The 23,737-nt window shown below is 42.0% G+C and overlaps 1 protein-coding gene across 3 annotated transcripts in view; it reads right to left on the minus strand.

Annotated features, from left to right (window-relative positions):
* Positions 1-23,737, minus strand: part of Dstyk (dual serine/threonine and tyrosine protein kinase) — a 44,437-nt gene that overhangs the window by 3,660 nt on the left and 17,040 nt on the right. For 2 of the 3 annotated variants that reach the window (XM_027417630.2, XM_027417631.2), the window contains exons 3-12: positions 13,485-14,148; positions 9,263-9,495; positions 8,509-8,592; positions 7,300-7,476; positions 6,581-6,710; positions 6,139-6,295; positions 5,654-5,786; positions 3,926-4,039; positions 2,470-2,584; positions 219-353 (exon numbers count right to left, since the gene is read on the minus strand). In XM_027417630.2, the coding sequence (XP_027273431.1) occupies positions 219-353; positions 2,470-2,584; positions 3,926-4,039; positions 5,654-5,786; positions 6,139-6,295; positions 6,581-6,710; positions 7,300-7,476; positions 8,509-8,592; positions 9,263-9,495; positions 13,485-14,148 (1,942 nt within the window). The remainder of the gene's footprint in view (positions 1-218; positions 354-2,469; positions 2,585-3,925; positions 4,040-5,653; positions 5,787-6,138; positions 6,296-6,580; positions 6,711-7,299; positions 7,477-8,508; positions 8,593-9,262; positions 9,496-13,484; positions 14,149-23,737) is intronic. The other variant, XM_035445591.1, reaches the window with a different exon arrangement.

A 23,737-nucleotide genomic window follows, 5' to 3' on the forward strand; every position in this document is an offset into this window, starting at 1 on the left:
AACACTAAAAATTGTAGCAAAAACCATTTTTGAGGTAATTCAATATGGTGCTGTCCAGTAGCAAAGGATTGGTTTACAGTATCCTTTTTGCATCCTATGATGGTCTGCCTAACATAGTCATGCTGTGCAGTGGCCGGAACATAGGGGTACCCTGCTGTGGTGTTCGACTGTCTGCTTTCAGTGAGGGAGTTAAAGCAAAGCAGGTTGGTGGCTCTTACCTCTTCGCACATTGTTCCAGAGATGATCTTTGCTAGCACACCTCTCAAATGCCTCAGGGAGCTTGATAGAGCCCGAGCAGATATACCAGAAAAGGATCCCAAAGGCATAGACATCCACAGAATTATCATACTTCCCTACAGTAAAGACAGATGAGCAACAGTGAGCCCCCACCTTGCCTCTACAGGTCCTTAAACGATTTTAAAGCTTTTACTATCTATTGTTCTTCACAACTTGCCTGGTAGACAAGGCACATTTGTAATGCCCATTTACAGAAAGCTAGATGCTAAGACAGAGAGATAAGAATTTGTCAAAAGAGAATGAAAATCATTTTATCATTTTAATGGGACAGTATGCAAGATCAATTCTTAAAGGCCATATTAGAAAAATATAGGTAGGAACCAGAAAATAAAGATTATAATGACAAGATTAGCAGGTGTGATGCACACCTGTAATTCCAGCATTCAAAGGACTGAGGCAGAAGGATACATTTGAAGGCATTCTAGGATACAGAGATTTTAAAGGCAGAGAGGAGTCTAGAGTTGATGGGCAGCAGAAGGTCTTTTCCTTCTTTTTTTTAGAGCAGAGATACAAAAGAACATTTTATAATCGCCTTCTGACAGCAATGGAGTTTAAATAAGCATCAGGCAAGGCAGAGTACCAGCATTAGGAACAGAACAAAGAAAAGCTAGGAAGGGAGGCCTATTATTTGGCTCCAGTGAGGGTCAGACTACAGCTGCTTACTCTGTATATCACCCAGTGAAGAGGCAGGTGACAACCTCCATGAAATGAATGAAATTCAGGGGCTGGAGACAGAGCTCAGTGGCTTAGAGCACTTGGTGCTCACAGACACCTGTAATTCCAGCTCCAGGGGATTTAACAACCTCTTTTGACATCCTTGAGCACCAGGCATACTCATGGTACACATACATACTTGCAGGCAAAATATCCATGTACATAAATCTTTTTTTTTAAAAAAAAAGAGCAATTGGAACGAACTGCTAATGTTTTCTCCTATCAATACTAGCGAGTGACCTGTGATTTCTTTCCCATCTTCCTTGGCACAGTGCCATCATTCTCCATCCACTACGGCTTAGAGTCTCAGTCTTCCATACCAGGCACTCCTTTCTAGTCAGCACTCACATAAAGGCAGTAAAAAGCTTTCCCATTGTCCTCTGAACTTATCTCAAATCTGTAACCCTGTTTATTTCCGCATCAGTACCAACCTAACCATGGACACAAACCCTTGCCTAACTGGTTGCCTCACACTGATTCTTCTCCCTAGCATCCCTTCTACCCATGGTTGTGAAGCTGGTCCAGGCATATGTTCTTTGCCATCCTCCCCTGCTCAAAAGCTCAGCACCTCCGTACTTACACAAGACCCTAACTTCCCCAAGGTTCTCAGTCTATGGGCTTCTCTGGCCTTGCTGTCACTGATTTGCCAAGTGCATTTCTTTCCTGTCATGATGCTCTGTTTTGCAGTTTCCCTTGGTATTTCCCCTACTTCAGCCTAGACTGGACTGTGCAGACAGAAAGACCTCAATTCAAATCACAGTGCATTGCCTTCTACCTCAGTGTTTTGGGAGTCAGTTACTGCATCAATCCAGTCCTAATTTAATCTATGAATCTGACATAAAAATATCTCAACATCATCACAGGCTTGCTGAAAGGATTAAGTAAAACAAGATCCCAGAAACATACCTGCCCTGCTGAATGCAAAATGTTCACTCAAACCCGAGTTCCCTTTCCACTGCCAGTTTTTCCAGAGAGGACTTAAATGTTACCCAAATCTCATAAAGCCATCCAGCATTCTAACCTTAATTTGTTCTTTCACTCTGCATCAACAGAACATTGTAGCACCTATCATTTAGCATTTAATGCTGCCTTACACTGCTTCCCAGTTATTTTACCTCTCTCAGTATATCTCCATGTTGATGATAAGTTCTTTAATGACAGGTTTCATCATTTAGAAGTTATTCAACCAATGCTTTATGACTAAGTAAGTGCTAAGTATGGCAATTATAACACTAATAGCCCAGAGACACATCCAAAAGAGTACTTGGTGACTCCCATTTACATTTACACCTTTCTTTCTCACTTCTTTACCTCTTTACTCTTCCTCTGTTACGGTTTCTTCATTGCCTGTGTCACACCTGCAAACAGTACTTATACACACTACTTACCCTGAGGGGAAGCACTCCAACTCAGAGTACTGAGGTCTGCCTAAACCCACTCTTTGCCCTCTAGTCTCACCTGTGAAAAGTTCAGGGGCCATATGGATTGGTGTCCCAACAATGCTGCCTGACATCATGGCTTCTGGCTTGCAGAATCCTAAGTCAGTGATCTTGGCTCGGTTTTGTTTGTCCAGCTGCCAAAAACAGCAAGTTGGAGTCACCTTGTGTTCACACACCCAGCCTCAAGACAGTACTGAGTAAGTCCTTCCTTCTTCCAACCACACTGTCTCAGACTCCATCCTGTCACCATCTTCTTCCCCATTGTAAGCAACCTGGTGGCAGGGACTGTTTCTTTCATCTTTATATCCCTGGAACCTACTAGGACCACTATAATCTTGGAAGAATGAGTAATGAAGGTCTAAAATGAGGAAAACATGTTGGCACCTGATTTCTCTCTTAGTCAGCTTTAATTCTTAAAGCTCCAATACAGAGATGGCGGTAGCTCTATGGTAGAGACCTGAACCAGCATGCAGACCCTAGCTCTACCCCAGCACAGTAGAAAGAACAACAATGATATAAAAACAAATAAGCAAAAAATCAATTCTAGAGAATAAATGTGTCTCATCTGGCTACTGATTGTCTCTTAGATTTCTATGTGTAATTTTCAGGCAATCTTTTTCTCCCCTAAACTGCAACTTGATGGGATGTTGCCATGTGATACTGGAAGGTTTTTTCCTAAATTATTACATTTTATTTATTTACTTATGTGTGTATAGATGAGAGGACAAGTTGTAGGAGTCTGTTTGCTCCTCCTGTGTAGTAACAGGTACCACAGCTTGTTGAGCCATCTCAGTGACCTTAACAGACGTTTTCAAGAAGTCTGTCAAAAGACTCTTTATGGCTTTTGCAATGTGACCTTTAAGGTGTGTTATACATGTTAGCTCTCATCTAGCATCTTTGAGCAAGCCCTACACATTAACAAAAACCTGGACTCCTAAAAATGCCAATGACATAAAAACAAAAAAGAGCAAAGATTGTTCTAGATTGAAGAAGGCAGAAATAGCATGATAACAAGATACACTGTAGAATCCTTGGATTATATCCTAGATTAAAAAACACAAAACAAAACAGCAAACAGACCATATTTGGAGTAACTGGATATAATGGAGTCAACTGTATCAATGTTAGTATTATCAGCAACTTACCTTCATATGGTGCAGGAAGATAAACAGAAAATATGACTGTGAGTGGGCACCTTGGCAGGAACACAGGATACAAGGGTATCCATTATGCCAGTTTCCATTATGCCAATCTTAACTATTCCATGAAACTGAAATTTCTCAATAGTGGAGGGAAAAGTATTTGACACAGGTAGTCTGTTGAAATTGCTCCTTAAGCTTTCATTCAGGACTCCATCCACCCACCACAGTGTTAACGCTCCTGCATTCCATATAGACTTTTCCTAAAATCAAGGTGCCTTTTACACAGACCCTCCACTGAGGCAGGGATCCTCTCTGAATAGAGCTGTTACTTACCAGCACATTTTTCAGTTTGATATCCCTATGGACAAGCCCCTGGCTGTGCAGAAAGCGGATTCCCTCCACCACATCCAGGGCTATTTGCAAACGTGTCTCAAGGGTCAGGCCAGCCTGGGAAGGCAAAAGAGCCTAGATGTCAGAAGAGCCTAACTCCTTAACCTAACTGAGACTTCCAATTACAAGCAACTAAATGACACAAAAGGGCAGAACAGTGAATGGTGGGTACAGGGAAGAACGAGCTGTACAGGGACACAAAGCAAAACTAAGCCCTTTGCAAGCTGTAGTTGGTCAGCAGGACCACACCCAGATTGGAACAGAAGAGGTTCAAGGACTAACAACATCTCACTCCCAGCATCAGAGTAACTCTGGCACTGCCACACAGAAGATTTGCTTTCACAGGCTTGGTTAAGCCAGGTTTGATTTTATGGATTCCAATTCCAAAGTCACCATGATTACTTTAACTTAGAGTCTTTAGGATTCTGAAAACTGTCCTATTAATTTCCTCCAAAAATTAATTTCCCCCAAGATCTTCAAGTGAACATTCTAGGTGCTCCTAAGATAGGGAGGGAACTACTTGCAGTCTCTTCTTCATCTCACCAATTTCTTGTGACTCCTGAAAATGTTCCTAAGCTTCCTCTACCTTACTTCTGAAAGTCTCCATGTAAGCTCATATTGGGGAATCCAGACACTCTGGGGTCAGCTTTTCTCTCCTTCCACTCAGCTCATGCAGGGGACAAACAAGAAACCTAATTCCCTTACTGGTGATTTTTTTAGATGAGAGTTTAAACTCAGCATTCAACTGAGAGTTTCACCTTTAGTCAATGTAATTCTTCAGTGGCATACCCCAATTTATGTTTTAAAACTCAAGATCACATAACAAGATCTTACAAGTGACTTTGTGGTTGCCCCCACCCCACATCTTTCTCACTGACTACAATCTTCTTAAATATGTCTAGAAATGACACATTTTGCTATTATCTAATATTGCTTATCACACTGCCTTTCACAAAATAGTTTTTAATAAAAACTTGTTCACTTAACAAAAATTGGCTTTATCCAGAAGAGTAACCAGAAGCTATTCTACTCTTCTAAAGAATCTGCATTTTCATCTCACCAGAAGACATCAAAATGGTAAATAAACTGGGTTTGCTGCCTTTAATCCTAGCACTATGGAGGCAGAGGCATCTGGATCTCTTGTGAGTTAGAGGCCAGCCTAATCTACATAGCAGACTTCCAGGACAGCCAGTGCTACAGAGTGAGACCCTGTCCCAAAAAACAAGCAAGCAAATAAAAACATTTTTTAAAAGTAGTGAGTAGGGACTGGAGAGATGGCCCTGGGGTTAAGAGCACTGGCTGCTCTTCCAGAGGACCCAGGTTCGATTCCCAGCACCCACATGGTAGCTCACAGCTGTCTGTAACTCCAGTTCCAGGGGATCATTCATCCTCACACAGACATATATGAAGGAAAAACACCAATGCACATAAATAAATAAATCTTTTTTTAAAAAAAAAGTACTGAGTAAAGCATTACAGAAATATACTGGGACAAAAATGGATTCTGACAATTGTCTGACATTTTTCTGGAAATAATGCAGTAAAGTCAGATTACTCCATCAATTTCTATGAAAGTGAGAAGTTCGGGATAAACAGAAAACGGATGAAGTCCAGGAAGGAAGGGGTGAGCCTGGCTCCTGGCTGGCTCCTGTCCCTGGCTGCCTCACTCACCTTCAGCCCTGTGTAGAGGTCCCGGTGCAGCCGCTCCATAATAAGCAGTACAGCAATGCTGGAGCCACCACCATAGTTGTAATCAATGACTGAACCGTGAAGATCTACCAATCGCTCGTGCTTTGGCAAAGACCTGTGGGAAAGAAAAAGGTTTGGGCTACCACACTCTGGCAATAATTCTGCGTGATATGCCAGGACATAGGAAGAAAGAACCTCACATCTACATTTAGTCCAAGTGCAGACAGGGAAAAGAGAACTACTTCTTCACCAAGGTTAAAAACCATACTGACAGTCTTAGTGACTAAGAAGATAACAGAATGAAGATTGAGAAACTATGAGAAAAGACTGAGCAAAGATTGCATGTGTGACCTAAATCTACAAACACTAGTTAGAACATTTTGAAATCTAGGTATACAGAGACAATGCATGCTGTAGCCCATGGTACAAAACTAATCCCCAGGGAGATTAATGAAACCAAGACCTACCTCATATAGTGAAACTCCAATGCCAGGTCATTCCAATGCTTCTCATCTGGAGGAACAACTGACTTGAGGGCACAAGGAAAGTGTCCCCCCCAGTTGTCACACAGGTATACCACACCATATTGGCCCCGGCCTAGTTCCTGTCCTAATTTAGGTTTACCTATAAGATATAAAGACAGCAATAAGGCTGACTGACATTCTTGTTAAGATTCTTGGATGCAACCCTGCCTAGAGGCCACAAGTTGTAATCATGCAATGGAAAGAAACTCAAGTGTTGTTCTAACCCAGTAGAAAGTAACCGAGCTGCATGATTTTGAATAAACTTTGATCTTGTTATTCATATTACATAAGCAGGAACAAAATGGGAGTTCTTGGAGGCCAGGCAAAAGAATGCTAGAAGACCCTGCATTTCCTCCAATTTACTTGGAAAGAAATAAGGACTCACGGTGAAGCAAGACATCCTGTAAAGACCGGCTCTCTAGAGAAAGGCGGGCCAGACGAGGGGCGTGATCTTTTCGAACCTTTAGCCACAGATCTTCAGTTTTCTCCAGCCGGCCAGAGTGGCCAGCTTCCAGCTAGGAGGGAAACAGGAAAAGACAACAATCAAGTCCCTCACCTTAGCATCCCCACCTGATACACAGAAATAATAGTATCTCTTTTGTGCCAAAAACTGTGAGAACTGCACAGCATGTGTATGACATGTTTAATACAATGACAGCAAACAGTTAATAGTCATTATCCTCTTGGATGCATAATCATATCTATTCATGCTCTCTCTCTCTCTCTCTCTCTCTCTCTCTCTCTCTCTCTCTCTCTGTTTCTCCTTGGGGGAGCACATAATTGTATTATTAAGTTAGAAAGTCATTCCTCTGCAATTCTTAAAATATGATATACGTATATAAAGTGTACACTCCTCTATACTCTTTTTTTCATTCAGTTATATGGGAAGAAATCAACTATACCCACTCTACACCTTTCCTAGAATTATAAAAAGATCACATGAAAAATTGGTGATGAACCTTCCTGTAACATATTATTCTTTAGCAGACTACAAAATATGCTGATTAAAAAAAAAGTATAAGGATAGCAGAAAGCAAATTATTTCCCTCTAAATGAGGCTCTTTTCTGCTTATTACAGCTTTCACTCCTTTCCGGCATACCAACCTGCCTCAAGGAGGCTGCAAAAGCCTCATGAGAACTATTGAGCCGAGTGCGGAACTGGCTGCAAATGCTCTTGGCCAACTTGGAGGCACTGAGGCTCTCGATGGCTTCCTGGGCCACCTTCCTCTTCCACTCTAGAGTGATGGTGGGTGGGCTCACCCATGTGATACGCTGGATGATCTGCCAAGATGAGGATAGAAAAATCATTGAAGCAAGGAGGAGGAGCTCCCAGGCAGCTCCCACAATGCCCTTCCTTCACAGGGTTCTTACTCATAAGGCACAGCTATTAATGTAGGAGACTGTGAAATCCAACATCATCAATAACTCCATCTACCTCACACCCCTCAGCATGTTACTGTCAGGGCCAGGGCATAACTGATAACTCTCCTGAAGCAGTAAGAACTCTACATAGATGCAAATCCAGGATAGGAACCACACTCTTGGCCCCTGGCAACAATGCCTGTTTTGTTTTGTTTTGTTTTCAAAGATTTTTAATGTTCTCCCTGCATGTATGCCTCAAGCCGGAAGAGGGCACCAGATCTCATTATAGCTGGTTGTGAGCCACCATGTGGTTGCTGGGAATTGAACTCAGGACCTCTGCAAGAGCAGTCAGTGCTCTTAACCTCTGAGCCATCTCTCCAGCCCCCAATGCCTGTTTTTGTTTGTGTCCTTGTTTTTTTTTTTGAGACAGGGTCTCTCTACACAGCATTTACTATCCTATGTAGACCCAGGCTGGTCTTGAACTCACAGAGATCTGCTTGCCTCTACCTCTTCAATGCTGGGATTAAATGCATGTGCTACCATAACCAACTCAATGCCTATATTTTTGTTGTTTGTTTACTTGTTTACTCCTTTGGTACTGGGGAATCAAACCTATGACCTTGCATATGTTAGGCAAATTATCTACCACCAAGCTATATCCCCAGACACAACAATACCTACTTTTGAGAAAACATTTAGTCTGAATAAAGGAAAGATGAAGAAACTAGTGAGGTAGAATTTCATGGCTTCATCAAGTATTACATAAATCTATGGCTTTTTAAGGGTTAAAGAGAACATTGGTAGTCATTACTTGAGAACAGGCATACAACAGAATTCTCTGAGAGAGGCAAATGAGAATAATGGCCACCCTACTTTAACAGCATGTTCTAAGAATCTATTCTGTTGGAGAGTCTTAAGATATAAGTGAGCCCTTCTCTGACGAACACTCACCTGCTTGATTTGTTCCCAAAGCGTCCTCGTAACTGAGGACCCAGAGTGAAATGTGACTTCAACATGGTAAGCAGCATTTAAGATCTGAAAGAGAACACATGAAGGAGCATATGCAGATAGTCATTTCTAAACGACTTAAAAACAAGTCCAAGTTGGGTGTGCTGGTAGACACCTTTAATCCCTGTACTTGGGAAGAAGGGGAGGGTGGGTCTCTCTGAGGCCACCTTGTTCTACACAGTAAGTTCTCAACCAGCCAGATCTACAGAGTGAGACCCTGTCTCACACACAAAAAAACAAAAAGCATAGTTGAGCCAGACACAGCACATGTCTGTAATCCCAACACTTGGGAGGTGGAGGCAGGAAAATGAGGAGTTCAAGACTAGCCTTGACCAAAACAGCAAGTTCATGTCGGCTACATGTGCCTCCCCTCCTATCTTCTCCCTGCCCCCCCAATTACAGTCCAGTCTGAAGGTTTGAAAATCTAACCCTCAACATATATGGAGTCAACTCAAGTTCATCACCCCTATTTTGTGACTAATTAGGTTCTTTTACTTTCTATTCATTTTTATCAACTCTAATTTTACAACTCATCAGCACCTCTCCTAGGCAGTAGTCATGTAGTAAGAAAACAAAATGGAATTTCAACTAGATTGTTTCAAAGGGAAATCCTTGGCTAATTTGAGGTTGGGCTTATGTGTGAATTATTCTAGATGTTATCTGTAACACGGTGTCTTAGCAACCATTCTTTTCATACCTGTTTGAGATAATTGCTGGTAATATGAACTGAGACATCCTGTGATTTTTCAAGGCTCTGCAGACACCGTTCTAGGGTCCCGACAAAGCTTTCCCGTAGGTAATCCACTGAACTAATCAGCTTGTTGGCCACCGCCTGATTGAGCCTGGAGATGATAAGCTCTTGGATCTGTCGGATGCAGCATTTGATCTCTCTGGTGCCCACAGTTTCTCCATTCTCAGGGACAATGACATCTATATAGGTAGAGACTACACTAGTTAGCAATGAAGGGAAGGTACAGACACAGTAAATACGGGCATCTCCCACGTCATCACCAGTGAACTACCATGATGGTGGCTATGAAAAGATATGGTTGGTTGTCAAATTCTGAATCTTAGTATGATCAGAGCCAGGCAATGCTCAGTCACTTACATTAAATAAGATCCTGAAAACGAGCACTTATATCTAAAACAAGTCTGTTGGTTTTAGTAGCTTTAGGTTTCAGGAGGAAGAACACCATTCACTCAGTGGAAACTATTTGAAAGGCACAATAGTAAGCACTATAGATAGGTCATCTAACTTCATCTTCACAGTACCTTTGTTGGTAGATATTAATGGATATATTCTGTAGATCAGGAAACAGCCTAGGGGATAAGACAAAGTGGGCACTGGGAGAGAAGATGTGCAATCAGGAAGCAATACAGCTAGAATTTGAGCACAATCCCCACTTGTCCCAAATCTAGGATCTTGGTTAAATTTCACACTGGCTGGCATATTAATCAGACAAGCACTGATACTACCTGTGCAGGTGCAGATATCAAAAATATAAACCAACCAACAATGACAACTGTATACACTCTCTAGCTATGCTTCTGGAAATTCTTTCTCTAGAACTCTGTCATCACAAATTTCAGATTGTGTGTACAATGCTATTAATTCAATCATTTGTAATAGCAAAATGAAAACCACAAAAGCGCCTAAATAGTTATCAATAGGCTGAAAATGATGCAATGTATGTCCATTAGAAGACAGACTTAAATGAACACTTGCAGAAAGCTTTCTGAGCTATATATTAGAAGTAGAAGGGGAATGCAAAAGCACCTAAGTTTGAATTAAATATCATATATATGTATTTATATTATGGGGGGAATACATCTCTATGATATATTCCCTAGCATGCATGAGCCCTAGGCTCAATTCCCACTACTATAAAAAAATGACATATAACTCCCTGCATAGTCCAGGCTGACCTCACACTTACGATTCTTCTGCCTCTGTCTCCTGAGAGCTGGGAGTACAGGCATATGCCACCACACCTAGATTAAAACATAAATATTTTCTAAAGTATGTACATCCTGTTACCCAGCATACATGCATGACCTTTATTTAAAGACAAATAGCAAGAGAAATCTGGTTCTATCAGATTGTGTGTAAGCTCTCTTTTAAATCAACTTATTATTGCTCCAAAGGTACTCAGAAAGGACTCAAGAGAAGGCAAGATTAGATATTAAATTGCACTTAATGTGTACCTATTTAAGTATATGGGTCCACAAACCTAAATGCAGAGTCAGACATTTGATCTACTTTGTTCCAGTTATTCCCATACCTGTTTAAGCTAAACACTGTATCAAAGGCACCAAACTTGGTATGCCTGCCATAATACAATCCAACATTACAGTGTTACCTTTACCTAACTCTGCTGCCCTGGCCTGCTGTCACCATGTGGTAAGATGCCAGCACTGATGATCCAGGGTGCTTATTGAAGTGTTCAGGGGACTCCTTAGAATTTCTCCTGAAATGAGCATTTCTCGGTCACTATTCATTTTTACTGGAAATGAGAGAAGAGAGAGGAAGGAGGGAGGAAGAAAAGAAAGGAGATTCTTGGGGGGGGGTTGCTGCAAGGTATAAGATGATGAATAACCCCAAGTTCATATTCTTCAACTCTGGCATTTCACAACACAGAAGTGTGCACTATAAGAAAGTAAAAAATGACAGGTTACAGGTGAAATGTGTGGAGGCATAAATGAGCACAGCTGACAGTAGACGACAGACTAATGACTTTACAAAAAGTGGCATGTGAAGGGTAGGTAGGATTTGGAAAATAAAAGATAACTTCAGATTTGAGGCATGTCACAAAGGTCTAAGGAGTGTATGGAGGACAGCAAGCAGTTAAGACCAACTCAATTAAAATTACAGGAAGGTGAAGAATGGAAAATACGGTTGGCTCAGTTAATAGAGGCTTTGGAAGCTCTCAGGCTAGACTGAGGTTCTCAGTACTAGTCTGTGGAACTAGTAGAGAAAGAAAGAAACAAGCTAGGAGACTGATTAGTAAAAATACTTCAGACAGACTAAAGAAGACCGAATAGAATTAGGAGTGTTTTGAATGCTTATATCCCAACACTTAAAGAGGCTGAGGCAAGAGGATTGTAAGTTTAAAACCAGCCCAGGCTACACAGTGAAAAAAATATACAGAAAAGCAAAGCATGCATAGATATAAAATTGCAAGGAACTCATGGACCCTTGGCAACTTGTTAAACAAGAGAATTCAGGAGAAAAGACAATACAGGATATACTGAGCCTCTGAAGCTGGGTACCAAAATAAGGGGGCATCAGTAACTTAGAACAGTTTAAGCCAGAAGCTCTCAATCTTCCCAAATGCTGCAACGCTTTAATACAGTTCCTCATGTTGTCACCACAACTATAAAATTATTTCATTGCTACTTCATAATTGTAATTTTGCTATTGTTATGAATTGTAATGTAAATATCTGATATGCAGGATATCTGATATGTGACCCCTGTGAAAGGTTCATTTACCCCCCAAAGGGGTCACAATGTACATGTTGAGAACAGCTGGTTTAAGCAGTAAAGCACCGAATTATAAACTATGGGTTCAAGGACTGGGTGTGGAGGTGTATTCCTTAAATTTCAGTACTCAAGAAGCCAAAGCAGGTGGATCTTTGTGAGTTTGAGGTCAACCTTGTCTACATAGTGAGTTACAGGACATCCAGGGTTATACAGTGAGACCATGTTAATGCACACACACACACACACACACACACACACACACACACACACACACACGCACTCAAGAATTAAACTGTCTCAGTTCATATTCTGCCTCTATTTACTTGTTGTAGGACCTTTGGCAAAATTGCTTACCCCTTTAAGCCTTTTTGTCCCTCATCTAAACAATGAAAGTAAACTAAATCTATCTAGTGAAGGCTCTGACAAACACAGCACTGACAGCGTCTAAAGTGGCCTTTCATGGTTTTAGCACCCTCTGAGACGATGTGCATGTATACTCATGATTGAAAACCTAAAGAGTAACTGAAGATAGTGTCATTTTAATCACTGTACAGTAAAACTAATGCTCATGCATGGACATTCAAACAGTTGTCAACATAAAGGTCAGACACAAAAAGCTTTCCCCAGTTTTGTTAATAGTCATTTGTGATAAATGAGAGACTGCCAGAAAAGCTAAACATGCTTTGGGAAATTTTCCTGTGTTGGGTTTCAGGAGCAGCCTGAAGATAAAATAGACCATGGGACAAAAAGCAACACAGTGAAGGAGTTGGGCCATGCTGACAAAGCAAAGGTGAAAGTACAACATAGTAAATTCTTCAAGCAGCTCTTCCCAGGAATACAGGGATGCAGACAGAAGGTGGAGATTGGAGAGTGCTAAGGATGAACTTATGAAGAGCTAAGCTCATGGCTTGGGAAAGAATGAAAGTGAATCTTAAGTCCATGAAAGCAAAAGAGGCTACCTCATCTAAATGATTAAGATGCTGTGGTAGTTTGAATGCAATTGGTCCCCATAAGCTCTTTGGGAGTGGCACTATAGGAGGTGTGACCTTGTTGGAGTAGGTGTGACCTTGGAGGAAGTGTGTCACTGTTGGAGCCCAAGCTTTGAGGTCTGCTATGCTCAAGCTACACCCAGTGAGGACACTGCCTGCAGATCAAGATGTAGAATTCTCAGCTCCTCCTCCAACACCATGTCTGCCTGCGTGACACCACTGTGTCCCACCATGATGATAATGGACTAAACCTCTGAAACAGTAAACCAGCTCCAATTAAATGTTTTCCTTATAAGAGTTGCTGTGGTCATGGTGTCTCTTCACAGCAATAGAAACCCTAAATACGACAGGTGACCTCCTGCTGAACCTTAAGAATCAGGGCAGCTTCTAGCCCAAAGAATCACAGGCCTCTGCAGTCCCAACACCCCACTAAGTTCTAGAACCTACCTTTAAACTCCATGTTGGCAGCATCATCCAGAAGTTCCTCTTTCATGGTGTTAAGTGTCTCAACAATCATATCCTTCATTTCCTCCTGCTTTCGGTTGGCAATATTCATCAATGATTCATACAATTCATTCTCCTTTTTTCTAGTATATTCTAGACGTTTGGGAGTGATCTGCAGGTCCCGCTGCATATCAAAAGCCTGGTTAATAAAGATGTCAAGGCAGTGGCAGTGTACCATGTTCAGGGCCTTGGCTGCATCCACTAGGCGGGTCTGTAGCAGCTGGTGAGAAAATGTACTCAAATGTCTCAGCTTCTCACTTTGCTCCACCAACATGCTCTGAGCTCTGCTGTCCTGGTCAGGGGCTACACAGTTCCTGTGATTGCTGCTCAGATAGCCCAGGTCCATTAGCTGTCGATACAGTGGCGATCTTTCACTCTCTGCTCTCCCACCAGAGGAGTCCATTATCTCCAGCTTGGGTGCTTTGAAAAAGAACACGGGAAAGGAGAAATACTTTCTGATTTCCTGAAGCTCTTGCTCATCCCTCTCAGAGAGCTCATCTTTGTGAAGTGCATAGGTTATCACAGGCAAGGAGTCATTTGCCAAGTCACCCAGAACATCTACCGCAGGCCGGTGGCTGTGGCATGGAGCCACCACAATATCCACTTCCTAGAAGAAGAAGGGGTCAGATCAGCACTTCAGGGTTGGAACCAATCCTTGACTCCCTTAAGTCTCATCTACACTAAGACCAAACTCCAGACGAATAATGGAGCAAATGGACTTCAGTGTATCCCAGTCATTTGCCAATCTCCTACCTTGGTTCCAAATATTCCCTTCTGTGACCTACAAAGGCAATCATTCATCTACATAAAGATGGCAGCCCCTTCAGCAATTTCAGATGAAAAGAGTAGTTAGTCCCTGCCTTTCTCTGATACTTGCAAATTCCTACTGATTTCCCATGAAAATGAGATGAATTCTTAGGGCAACTACCAGACAGGAAGCAATCCTATAGTCTTCCTCTTGCCTTCCTCTCACATGTCCATCCCCACCTGCCAGCCTGGCTCACCCCAGCAGTCTTTAACTGTCAGTGCGTAAAGCATGTCAGACCTTACAGTCTTTCGTGTTACAGGGACCCTGGCACTCTATTTCTCCTTATCCACATTCAACACATTCATAGTTTACTCATGTAAAACCCATCTTGTTCAGACAGGTGTGGTGGTACATAGCACCCGGTACACACAGTGAGTTTGAGGCCAACCTGGGCTAGAACCTAGGGAAACCCTATCTCAAAAGGAAGGGGGAAGAGAAAGAAAAAAGAAATGAAGAGAAGAGAGGGAAGAAGAGGAGAGGAAAAAATAGAAGGGGGAGAGAAAGGAAGAAACAGGAAGAGATTCTGTTCCCTGTGAGCCTATAAATCCTTTGAAGGCAGAGGCCACATTTACTTTCTATTAGAATGCCAATGTCTAGCACAAGTAAATCCATAATATAATCAGTTGTCAAACAAAGAGATCATTCTGCAAACTGATAGTCAAGGTCACCATACATTTCTATCCTATTCCAAGACTCCACAGATATCTCAAAGGCTCAGTCAAGTTACTTAGTGGTTATACCGTTAAGAACATGGCCCCTTGGGGGTTGGGGAGGTGGCTCACTGAGTAAGAGTACTTGCTGAACAAGCATGAAGACCTAAGTTCCAATCCCAGGAATGGCCACAAGAGTCCCCTGGGTCAGTGAACTTCAAGTTCAATGAAAGATCCAGCCTGGTCTACAGAGTGAGTTCCAAAACAACCAGGGTCATACAAAGAAGCCCTGTCTCAGAACACCCACACCCACACCCCAAAAAACAACCAACAGAACAAACAAACAAACAAACAAACCCTTAAACTTTATTCTCAGGTAAGTCACATGATACTTTAGTCTCTTGAACTCCAAGAAATCTAAGAGCCTTTTAGCATCTCCTCATTTGTAATTTGAGCAAACTACATAAATCTATCCACTCCTTACCCAAACCCAGGTCAAGAGGAATCTGCTGTTTCATTTCTGCCTCAAATTGTAGAGAGTGTTTTCTAGTTGGAAAACATGCCTGGCTCTTGATGTCCTCTTAATGTCCAAAACAACCCTTTTTACTACCCTGACTTACACATGCTGGAATGTGAGCAGTCACTTCGGGGAAGCTGGCACGTAACAAATTTCAAGGTTTAGACTGGAATACACAATTGCATAAATACCAGAAGCAAAGTTACATTAATGGTGAGAAGAAGACTAACAAGAGTCCTAAGGACCAGAGGGAGAAAGAGAAAGATGGGGGAGCATGGTGTTTGTATGATGGGGCCAGAAGATCTTTCAGGAGTTGGTTCCTTCCTCAATATTGTGAAGCAAGATCTCTAGTTTCTGCTGCTGTGTTTCACACTCCAGGCTAACTGGTCCACTCACTTCTCCTGTGGCTGCTGCCCATCTCACTGTAGGAATGCTGGGATTACACATGCTTGCTGGCACATCAGGCTTGTTGGTGGGCTTCAGAATGAATTTAGGATTACCTTCACCCACTGCACCATCTCTCTGGCTCATACACTAGATAAATTATATAGTTTTTTTTCTTTTTAACTACAGTTCCTCTAAGTATATAACACCTCCCCCATTGAGACAGGGTCTCGTGTATCCCAGATTGGTCTCAAACTTGCTGTGCTGTCTAGAAGGACCTTTTTCTGATCCTGCCTCTACCCCTAAATACTACATTACAGTCATGCGTTACCATGCTTTCCTTATGAAGTGCTGAAGGCTGAACCCAGAGCTGTCTATGTGGTAGGCAAGCACTCTACCAACTGAGCTATACTTCAGTCCCCTGGATATACTGTAGAAAGATATAATCGAATTTATTATAGGAAGAAAGCAAAACATTCAAAATCAAAGTATTATTTAGAAAATTTTCACTTGAGGGAATTCATAGCTAGTACTGTAAACTTGATCAAAAGCCCAAGGCTGGGAGGTCATAGGTCATAGGAGGGAAACACCCACTGCTGCCTTGCTAACTGACCATGTTGTCAAACTGATGACCTCAGACTCAGCCAAACAAGCTCCTCTCTATAGTAGTCAGCAATTAACTAAGCAACTCATAACTGGTCAAAATGCTGAGATTATGTGACTGGGCCCTACATAGGATACCTATATAAACCCTCACATGCATTAAGGCTTAGGGAACATTGTGGAAAAGAAGGTATAAAGAATATAAGGGCCAGAGTGTAGGAAGGAGTGCTGAGAACTGACATCTTCTAGAAGACATGGCCAGTATACTCATGAACTCACTGAAACTTTAGTTACCTGCACAAGATCAACAGGACCAGTCAGCATTCCAACAGGCAACACTAATTGGACTAAATTCATTACAAAAAGGTAGGGGTGGGGGTGGACACATGAAGTGGAGATGGGGACATGTTAGGTGCCTAGGAATCGAGAGGAAGAGTTAACAATAGAAATGATGAAGATACATTGTTTACACTATGAAATTGTCAAAGAATAAATAAAAGATATATTTCAACAAATTAATTTTTTCAGAATAATTTTATTTGGTTAAATTTTAAAAACTAAAATTTCAGGTTTTCCTCAAAGGACCACTTTGTGCATAAGAAAACCATCCGCCAAAACGGCCAAGTCCATACATAAGACCAACACCCACCTTTTAAGAGAACAGAAAGAGCCCAGTGGTGGCGCACAACTTTAATCCCAGCACTCAGAAAGCAGAGGCAGGTGGATCTCTGTGAGTTTGAGGCCAGGTTGGTTGTAGACCAAGCACAGCCACGAATACACAGAGACCGTCTGTCTTGAAAAGGAGAGAGGGAGGGATGGAGGGAGGGGAGAGAGAGATCAGAAAGAACTGTTGACTTCATTTACTCATAGATACAAATTCATTGATTAAGGTTAAGGGATTTTTTTTTTTTTTTTTTGGCAGTGTCTGTACCTCAAATTGCAGGGAATGGGTTCTGGTTGGAAAACTTGACACTTCATTGCTGTTCAAAACAACACCTGCTGCTGCCCTGACTTACATGTGCTGGAGAGCTAGCCAGAAACCTTGGGGAAGTACTTTCTAAAAGCTGGTGAACAATACATTTCCTGAGCTCATTTTCATGACTTGCTGTATAGCCCTGGCTAGCCTGGGGACCTTGGCCTCAAACTTGTGTCAATCCTCCTACCTCACATCTAAAGTGCTGGTATTACAGGCATGTGCCACCACACCTGGCAGATTAAGGGCTTTGTAACCATATATTGGCACTTTTGATAATAGCTGTATACTCCTAAACCTCTGTGTTGCTGTTTTGTGGTGTTCTTTTTTGTTTTAAGGGTTCTGTTTTTGTTCTGAGACAGGATCTCCATATACCCCATGGAGGCCTTAAACTCACTATGTAGCACAAAGTAGACTCAAACTTTTTAACCTTCCTGTTTCAACCTCCTCTGTGCTGGAAGAACTACTATGCCTGGCTATTTGTAAATACATGTTGCACTAAACAAACTGGACAGAAAACAAAAACGGTGCTCTCTTCTCCCATCCCCCGTCAGTTCACTGTGCAGCTGGTCTCAGGTCAGTGCAGGCTGACACTCAAGCAGCAGTCAATACAACCCAGACTGCAGTGTGATTTGTGATTCTGTAATAAGACTATGTCTAGGGGATGACTCATATTTTATGGGTATAAACAAAGGGAAGCCAGTAATGGAGGCATAGAGTAGAAAATAATACTGAGTGGATAAACCAGAGCTGTCCTCAGTCCATCATAGCCACTTGAGATAGAAGTCTGGCCTCAACTGCCTATTTCATGAAGGATATATACCTTCCTACCACCCAGGACAGTGCCTGTAACTTAGACAGCACACAATAAGTAACTGTGGATTAACTGATGAAGAAACACTGCTCTTATTACTTCCTCAAAATGGCATGTGATCATCATATAAACTCTTCCACCTTTCAGGTCACATCACACTGTTTTTCCACCTTTCAGGTCACATCACACTTTTTATCTGACACTGCTGTTTGAAGTAATAAGTAAGCATTTTGCTCAGGGAATCATGATGGAATTCCTTGATTTCCATTTGAATCACAATAAGAGAGTTCTCTTGGAGAATAATTCTGCCCAAATTCATGGACTCCACAAAGGTTTCTGTTAACCATCAATTCTTCTGGTAAGATTAAGAAAATGTAAAAGAAGGGGAGGAGTGGAGAGAAGGGAGGCTGTAGTCAGGATGTATTGTATAAGAGAAGAATTTTTTTAAAAGGGTTTTTTTTTTAAAGAAAGAGAACATAAGAGAAAGTGCTTGCTACTCTCAGACCACCAGAATAACAGCTCTTTGGTTTTGTTTATCTGTTTGTTTTGTTTTTATTTTTTGTCTTTTGGGCTTTTTGTTTTTGTTTTTTTCTGAGACAGGGTTTCTCTGTATTGCTTTGGAGCTTGTCCTAGAACTGGCTCTGTAGACCAGGCTGGCCTTGAACTCACAAAGACCTGCCTGCCTCTGCCTCCCGAGTGCTGGGATTAAAGGTGTGTGCCACCAACACCTGGCAGCTCTTTGGTTTTGTTTTCCGTATGAAGTGGCAAATGCCAAGTGTCCATCGCTCAATCACTGAAGAACCTGACTGCTTCCTAAGAATATTGCTTGTATTGGTAGGGACCGTGTAGCACACAGTACACTGCTAAAGCTCAGTTACATAAAGGATGATGTCCTGGATGGTGGTTTTTGTTTCTTGTTTTGTTTTTGTCAACCTGACACGTTAGAGTTATGTGAGAAGAAACAAGCCGGTGGGGCATTTTCATAATTAGTGATTGATGTGAGGGGGCCCAACCCATTGTGGGTGGTGCCACTCCTGGGCAGTTGGCATGGGTTCTATAAGAAAGCAATCAGAGAAAGTCATGAGGAGCAAGCAAGTAAGCAGCACCCCTCCATGGCCTCCGATTCAGTTCCTACCTCCATGTTCCTGCCTTGAGTTTCTGCTCTGATCTCCCTCAGTGATCGAGTGTGACCTGAGAGCTGTAAGCTGAAATAAACCCTTTTGGTCATGGTGTTTACCACAGCAATAGAGCCCTAAGTAAGACAGGAGATTATTCTAACTGTGACTTAAACAGCTGTGTATTCAGACTGACGTTGGGAACTGGCAAGTGTCTTGGCTTTCTCCACATGCAAAGCCTCAGGTTGATAAGCCCACATGAACAGCATCATACACTAATCTAGTAATAGCCCTGCTCTTGCAGAGTGGCTTACATAGTGCAGCTTTTGCCCTACACACCTTTTTTTTTTTTTTTTTTGAGGCAAAACACTTTATTCAGAGGCTTGGGAAGGGCTAGAGAGATTCACATTCTCTGCTGTCCTCCACAGGGCAGGTCTTTGAGGTCTCTCTGCCACTAAGAGAGCCCTACCCATCTCTGCCTATGGTTTTCCGCTGAGGCCCCTTTCATCGGCACTTGAAAAGTTTTCCTATTTACTGTTTTACAGGATTGACTCTGAATTCACCTCTACTTTCTTAAAACTTAGCTTTATGCCAGGCATTGGTGTCACATGCCTTTAATCCCAGCACTCAGGAGGCAGAGGCAGGCAAATCTCTGTGAGTTCAAGGCCAGCCTGGTCTACAGAGTGAGTTCCAGGACAGCCTCCAAAGCTACAGAGAAACCCTGTCTTGAAAAACAAACAAACAAACAAACAAACCCTTAGCCTTATTTATAATTAGTATGGTGTGTATCGTGTGTATGAAAGAGTACAGGCACATATGAAGAGGTCAAAGGACAACTAGAATCAATCAGTTCCTTTTATCTACCATGGGTTCTGGGAAGCAAACTCAGGTCTTCAGGCTTGCTCACCCAACACTTGTACCCACTGAACTATCTTACGGGCTCCTCACTCTTAAATATTAATTACATATTAAAGAAAATACTGCTCTACTCTTGTCCTATTGTAGAAAATATATTGACTCTGGTTAGTACAGATACTCTCCAAGGGGAAGCTTAAGTAAATGGGTTTCTAGGCCATGAGATACCTCCTAAGAAACTGGGGTTAATGTGAGGCCATCCCAGAGCTTTGTCTCAGAAGCACAGAGAATGGACAGAGCATCTCAATAGGAATCTGAAACTTTATTCAGCCACTGATGAGGTTCACAGGCATAGAAAAAAATGGATGGAAAAGAAAGATCTGAATTAAGCTTTCATACACTTCTGTACTGTACCTTCTTAAACCGCTTTCTCCTTTCATTTTACTGTAAAAGCAAATCATACTGAATTATGAAGAATTTTATTTCTAGTAAGGTTAGATAACAAAAAGTTAGCTGGCATGAGGACTTCAGTTTGAAAGAAAAGGAAAAGTCTGTATTTGGCTGATTATTAGGGGAGAGACAAATGACTGAGAAAATAGGAACTTTGTTCTTTTCAAAATTAAAAAATTTAAATTGTGTGTGAGTGTGTGTGTGTGTGTGTGTGAGAGAGAGAGAGAGAGAGAGAGAGAGAGAGAGAGAGAGAGAGAGAGAGAGAGAGCAGTGCCTGCAAAGGCCAGAAGAGGGTGTTAGATCCCCTGCAGCCAGAGTTACAGGCAGTTGTGAATGGCTCCACTTGATGGCGCTGGGAACTGAATTCAGGTCCTGCAAGCACACTCTCCAGCCCAGGAACTCTTCTTAAGAACACTGGTTTACTCATCCAAATGGAAGGAGGAGCTGGCTTCTTTGTACATTTTGTCTCATTTTAGCTTCATATCAATCCCAAAAGAAAGGGATAACTAGGCCCATCTTACACAGTCACAGAACTCAGTGACAAATCCAGTTCCATATCCACCTAGCCACAAAGGCCATGTTTAATCAGTGCCTATTGGCCTACTATGTATCAGGAACTGTATGCTCTGATGTCAGGGAAGTTCTGAAAGAAAAGGCATGACATGCTAGCAGGAGTCTGAAGAATCTTCTCTCTCACTCTATGCTCCAAAATTCACCCACTGCAAAGTACAGACCCCACATGAAACAAGAGAGCATCCTCTTAAGAATGGCTGAGGTATCTCAAAAGAAACCAGAGAAAATATTCAAGAACCTTAACAAGTTCCTGCCTACTGACAGTTCTTTCAGTTTCTTGAGACTGAGTAGACTCCCTCCCCACACTAGCCTTTCCTCAGAGGGAGACATAACAGGTTTTGAAAGGGGAAAAAACAGTATTGTGCAGGATAGTGGTAGCAAAGGGAGAAGATAAAAGAAGATGATTAAGACTTTAAACTATCAGGTAACCTCCAAGAGCTAGCTTGGAAGGCCAAAGGCAAATAAATAGTGAACTGAGAAAAGACAGCATCGTATCAGGAGTTGTTTTAAGAGACAGCAAAGCTACTATGGCACAAATAAAAATCTTAGGATTTTTTTCTTTTTTCAGTTTTTTGAGACAGGGTCTCTCTACATAGCCATAGATGTCCTGGAACTCATATATAGACAGGCTGGCTTCACAGAGATCCACCTGCCTCTGCCTCCCAGGAGCTGGGAGTAAATGAGTGTGCCACCACGCCTGGCCCAGGATTGTTTTCAGGCAGGATTTCATGCATCTCAATAGCCTCAAACTCTCTGTGTAGCTAAAGATGGCCCTGAACTTTGGATCCTCCTGCCTCTGCCTCCCGAGTGCTAGAATACAGATGTGAATCACGAGGCCTCATGTATCCTGTGCTGGGGTGGAACCCAGAGCTGTACTCATGCTAGACAGGTACTCTACTATCTTAGGGGTCCTATTGCTGTGATGAAGCACAATGACCAAAAGCAAGGTGGGAAGGGTTTATTTGGCTTACTCTTCCACATCACTGTTCATCATTGAAGAGAATCAGGACAGGAACTCAAGTAGGGCAGGGACCTGGAGCCAGGAGCTGATGCAGATGCCAAGGAGGGACGCTGCTTACTGGCTTGCTTCCCTGTCTTGCTCAACCTGCTTTCTTATAGAACCCAGGACCACCAGCCAAATAAGCCAAATAAACCCTTTCTTCCCTACCTTGCTTTTGGTCATGGTAATATACAATGTTTATTAGGCACCAGAATAAATGCCAATAACTAGCCAGAACGTGAGAGAAGCTAGTTTCCTAGCAACAATCTTAGGAAATTTCAGGGTTAAATTTTTGTATAAATTTTTTGTTATCTCATGATGCTTTGTGGTGACTGGATTTTTAAAGCATTAACTGCTAAAATATAATTAAAAATCAGTATATGTATTAAAAAACAGGTTATTCCTACTGATAGCTAGTAGTTGAAGGTTAGAAAGAGAAAAAATTATCACTGTAACTGGTTAGTTACAAATATTTGCAAGGTAAATAAGACCATGTCTGGAAATATTAGTCTTCATCTGTTCCCTGAAGTATCTCACCAGCCATCATATAAGCAATAACCACACCACCATGCCAGCTGTGTGGCAGGCTAGTGAGGTAACAGACACATTTCCCAAAGGGCCAGGGAGTACCTGTTGGGATAAACAGGCTATTGAACAGGGCAGAATGACACAGCTAGCTGTGGTAGCTCATATTTAAAATCCCAGCATGTGGTAGGCTACGGCAGAAGAATTTTAAGTTCGAGGCCAGCTTGTGCAAAATAAATAACACTTATGATGATGATGATGATGATGATGATGATGATGATGATGATGGGGAGGGGAAGAGAACGAGGAGGAGGGTTAAAAGACAGGGAGGAGGGGGGAGGAGAAAAAGAGGAAGAACAACAAGCTCAAAGCAACTGAAATTATGTAACAGCCACAGTAAAGGAAGCACTGCTGAGGCTGAGGGAATCCTCTCAGGTTGAGCAAATTGAATCTTCACAAAAGACACACACACACACACACACACACACACACACACACACACACACACCCTACTACCATCAGACTGTGCAAGTGTGAGGGAGACAACTGTTGCATTAGCCCTATAAGGAGATTTTTAAAGGAGGTAGGTAGATGCAGATGCTAGAAAGTGAGTAGGGGTTGGGAAGGGAAAGTGTTTCTGCATATAAAATACTGTGTATGAGGAATTATGAAATGCACTGCCAACTGGGGAAAAAAGCCACATTTGAATACTAGATAAGGTCTCAAATACTAATGGTTTAACCTTGTTCCTCTTACTAAAGTGTAAACCAGCAATCTCAGGGGATCCAGACAACAAGTTGGAAGTACCATGCAGTGTGAGATCATATAAGTTGGTCTCTTGGAATATTATGAAAATGACAAGGTTATGAGGACTTTAACATATTAGAAAAATGACCATTGTATAAGAGGGCAGGGGGGAATTCTGCCTT

The sequence above is a fragment of the Cricetulus griseus genome, chromosome 5, assembly GCF_003668045.3.
Source record: "Cricetulus griseus strain 17A/GY chromosome 5, alternate assembly CriGri-PICRH-1.0, whole genome shotgun sequence".
NCBI lineage: Eukaryota > Metazoa > Chordata > Mammalia > Rodentia > Cricetidae > Cricetulus > Cricetulus griseus.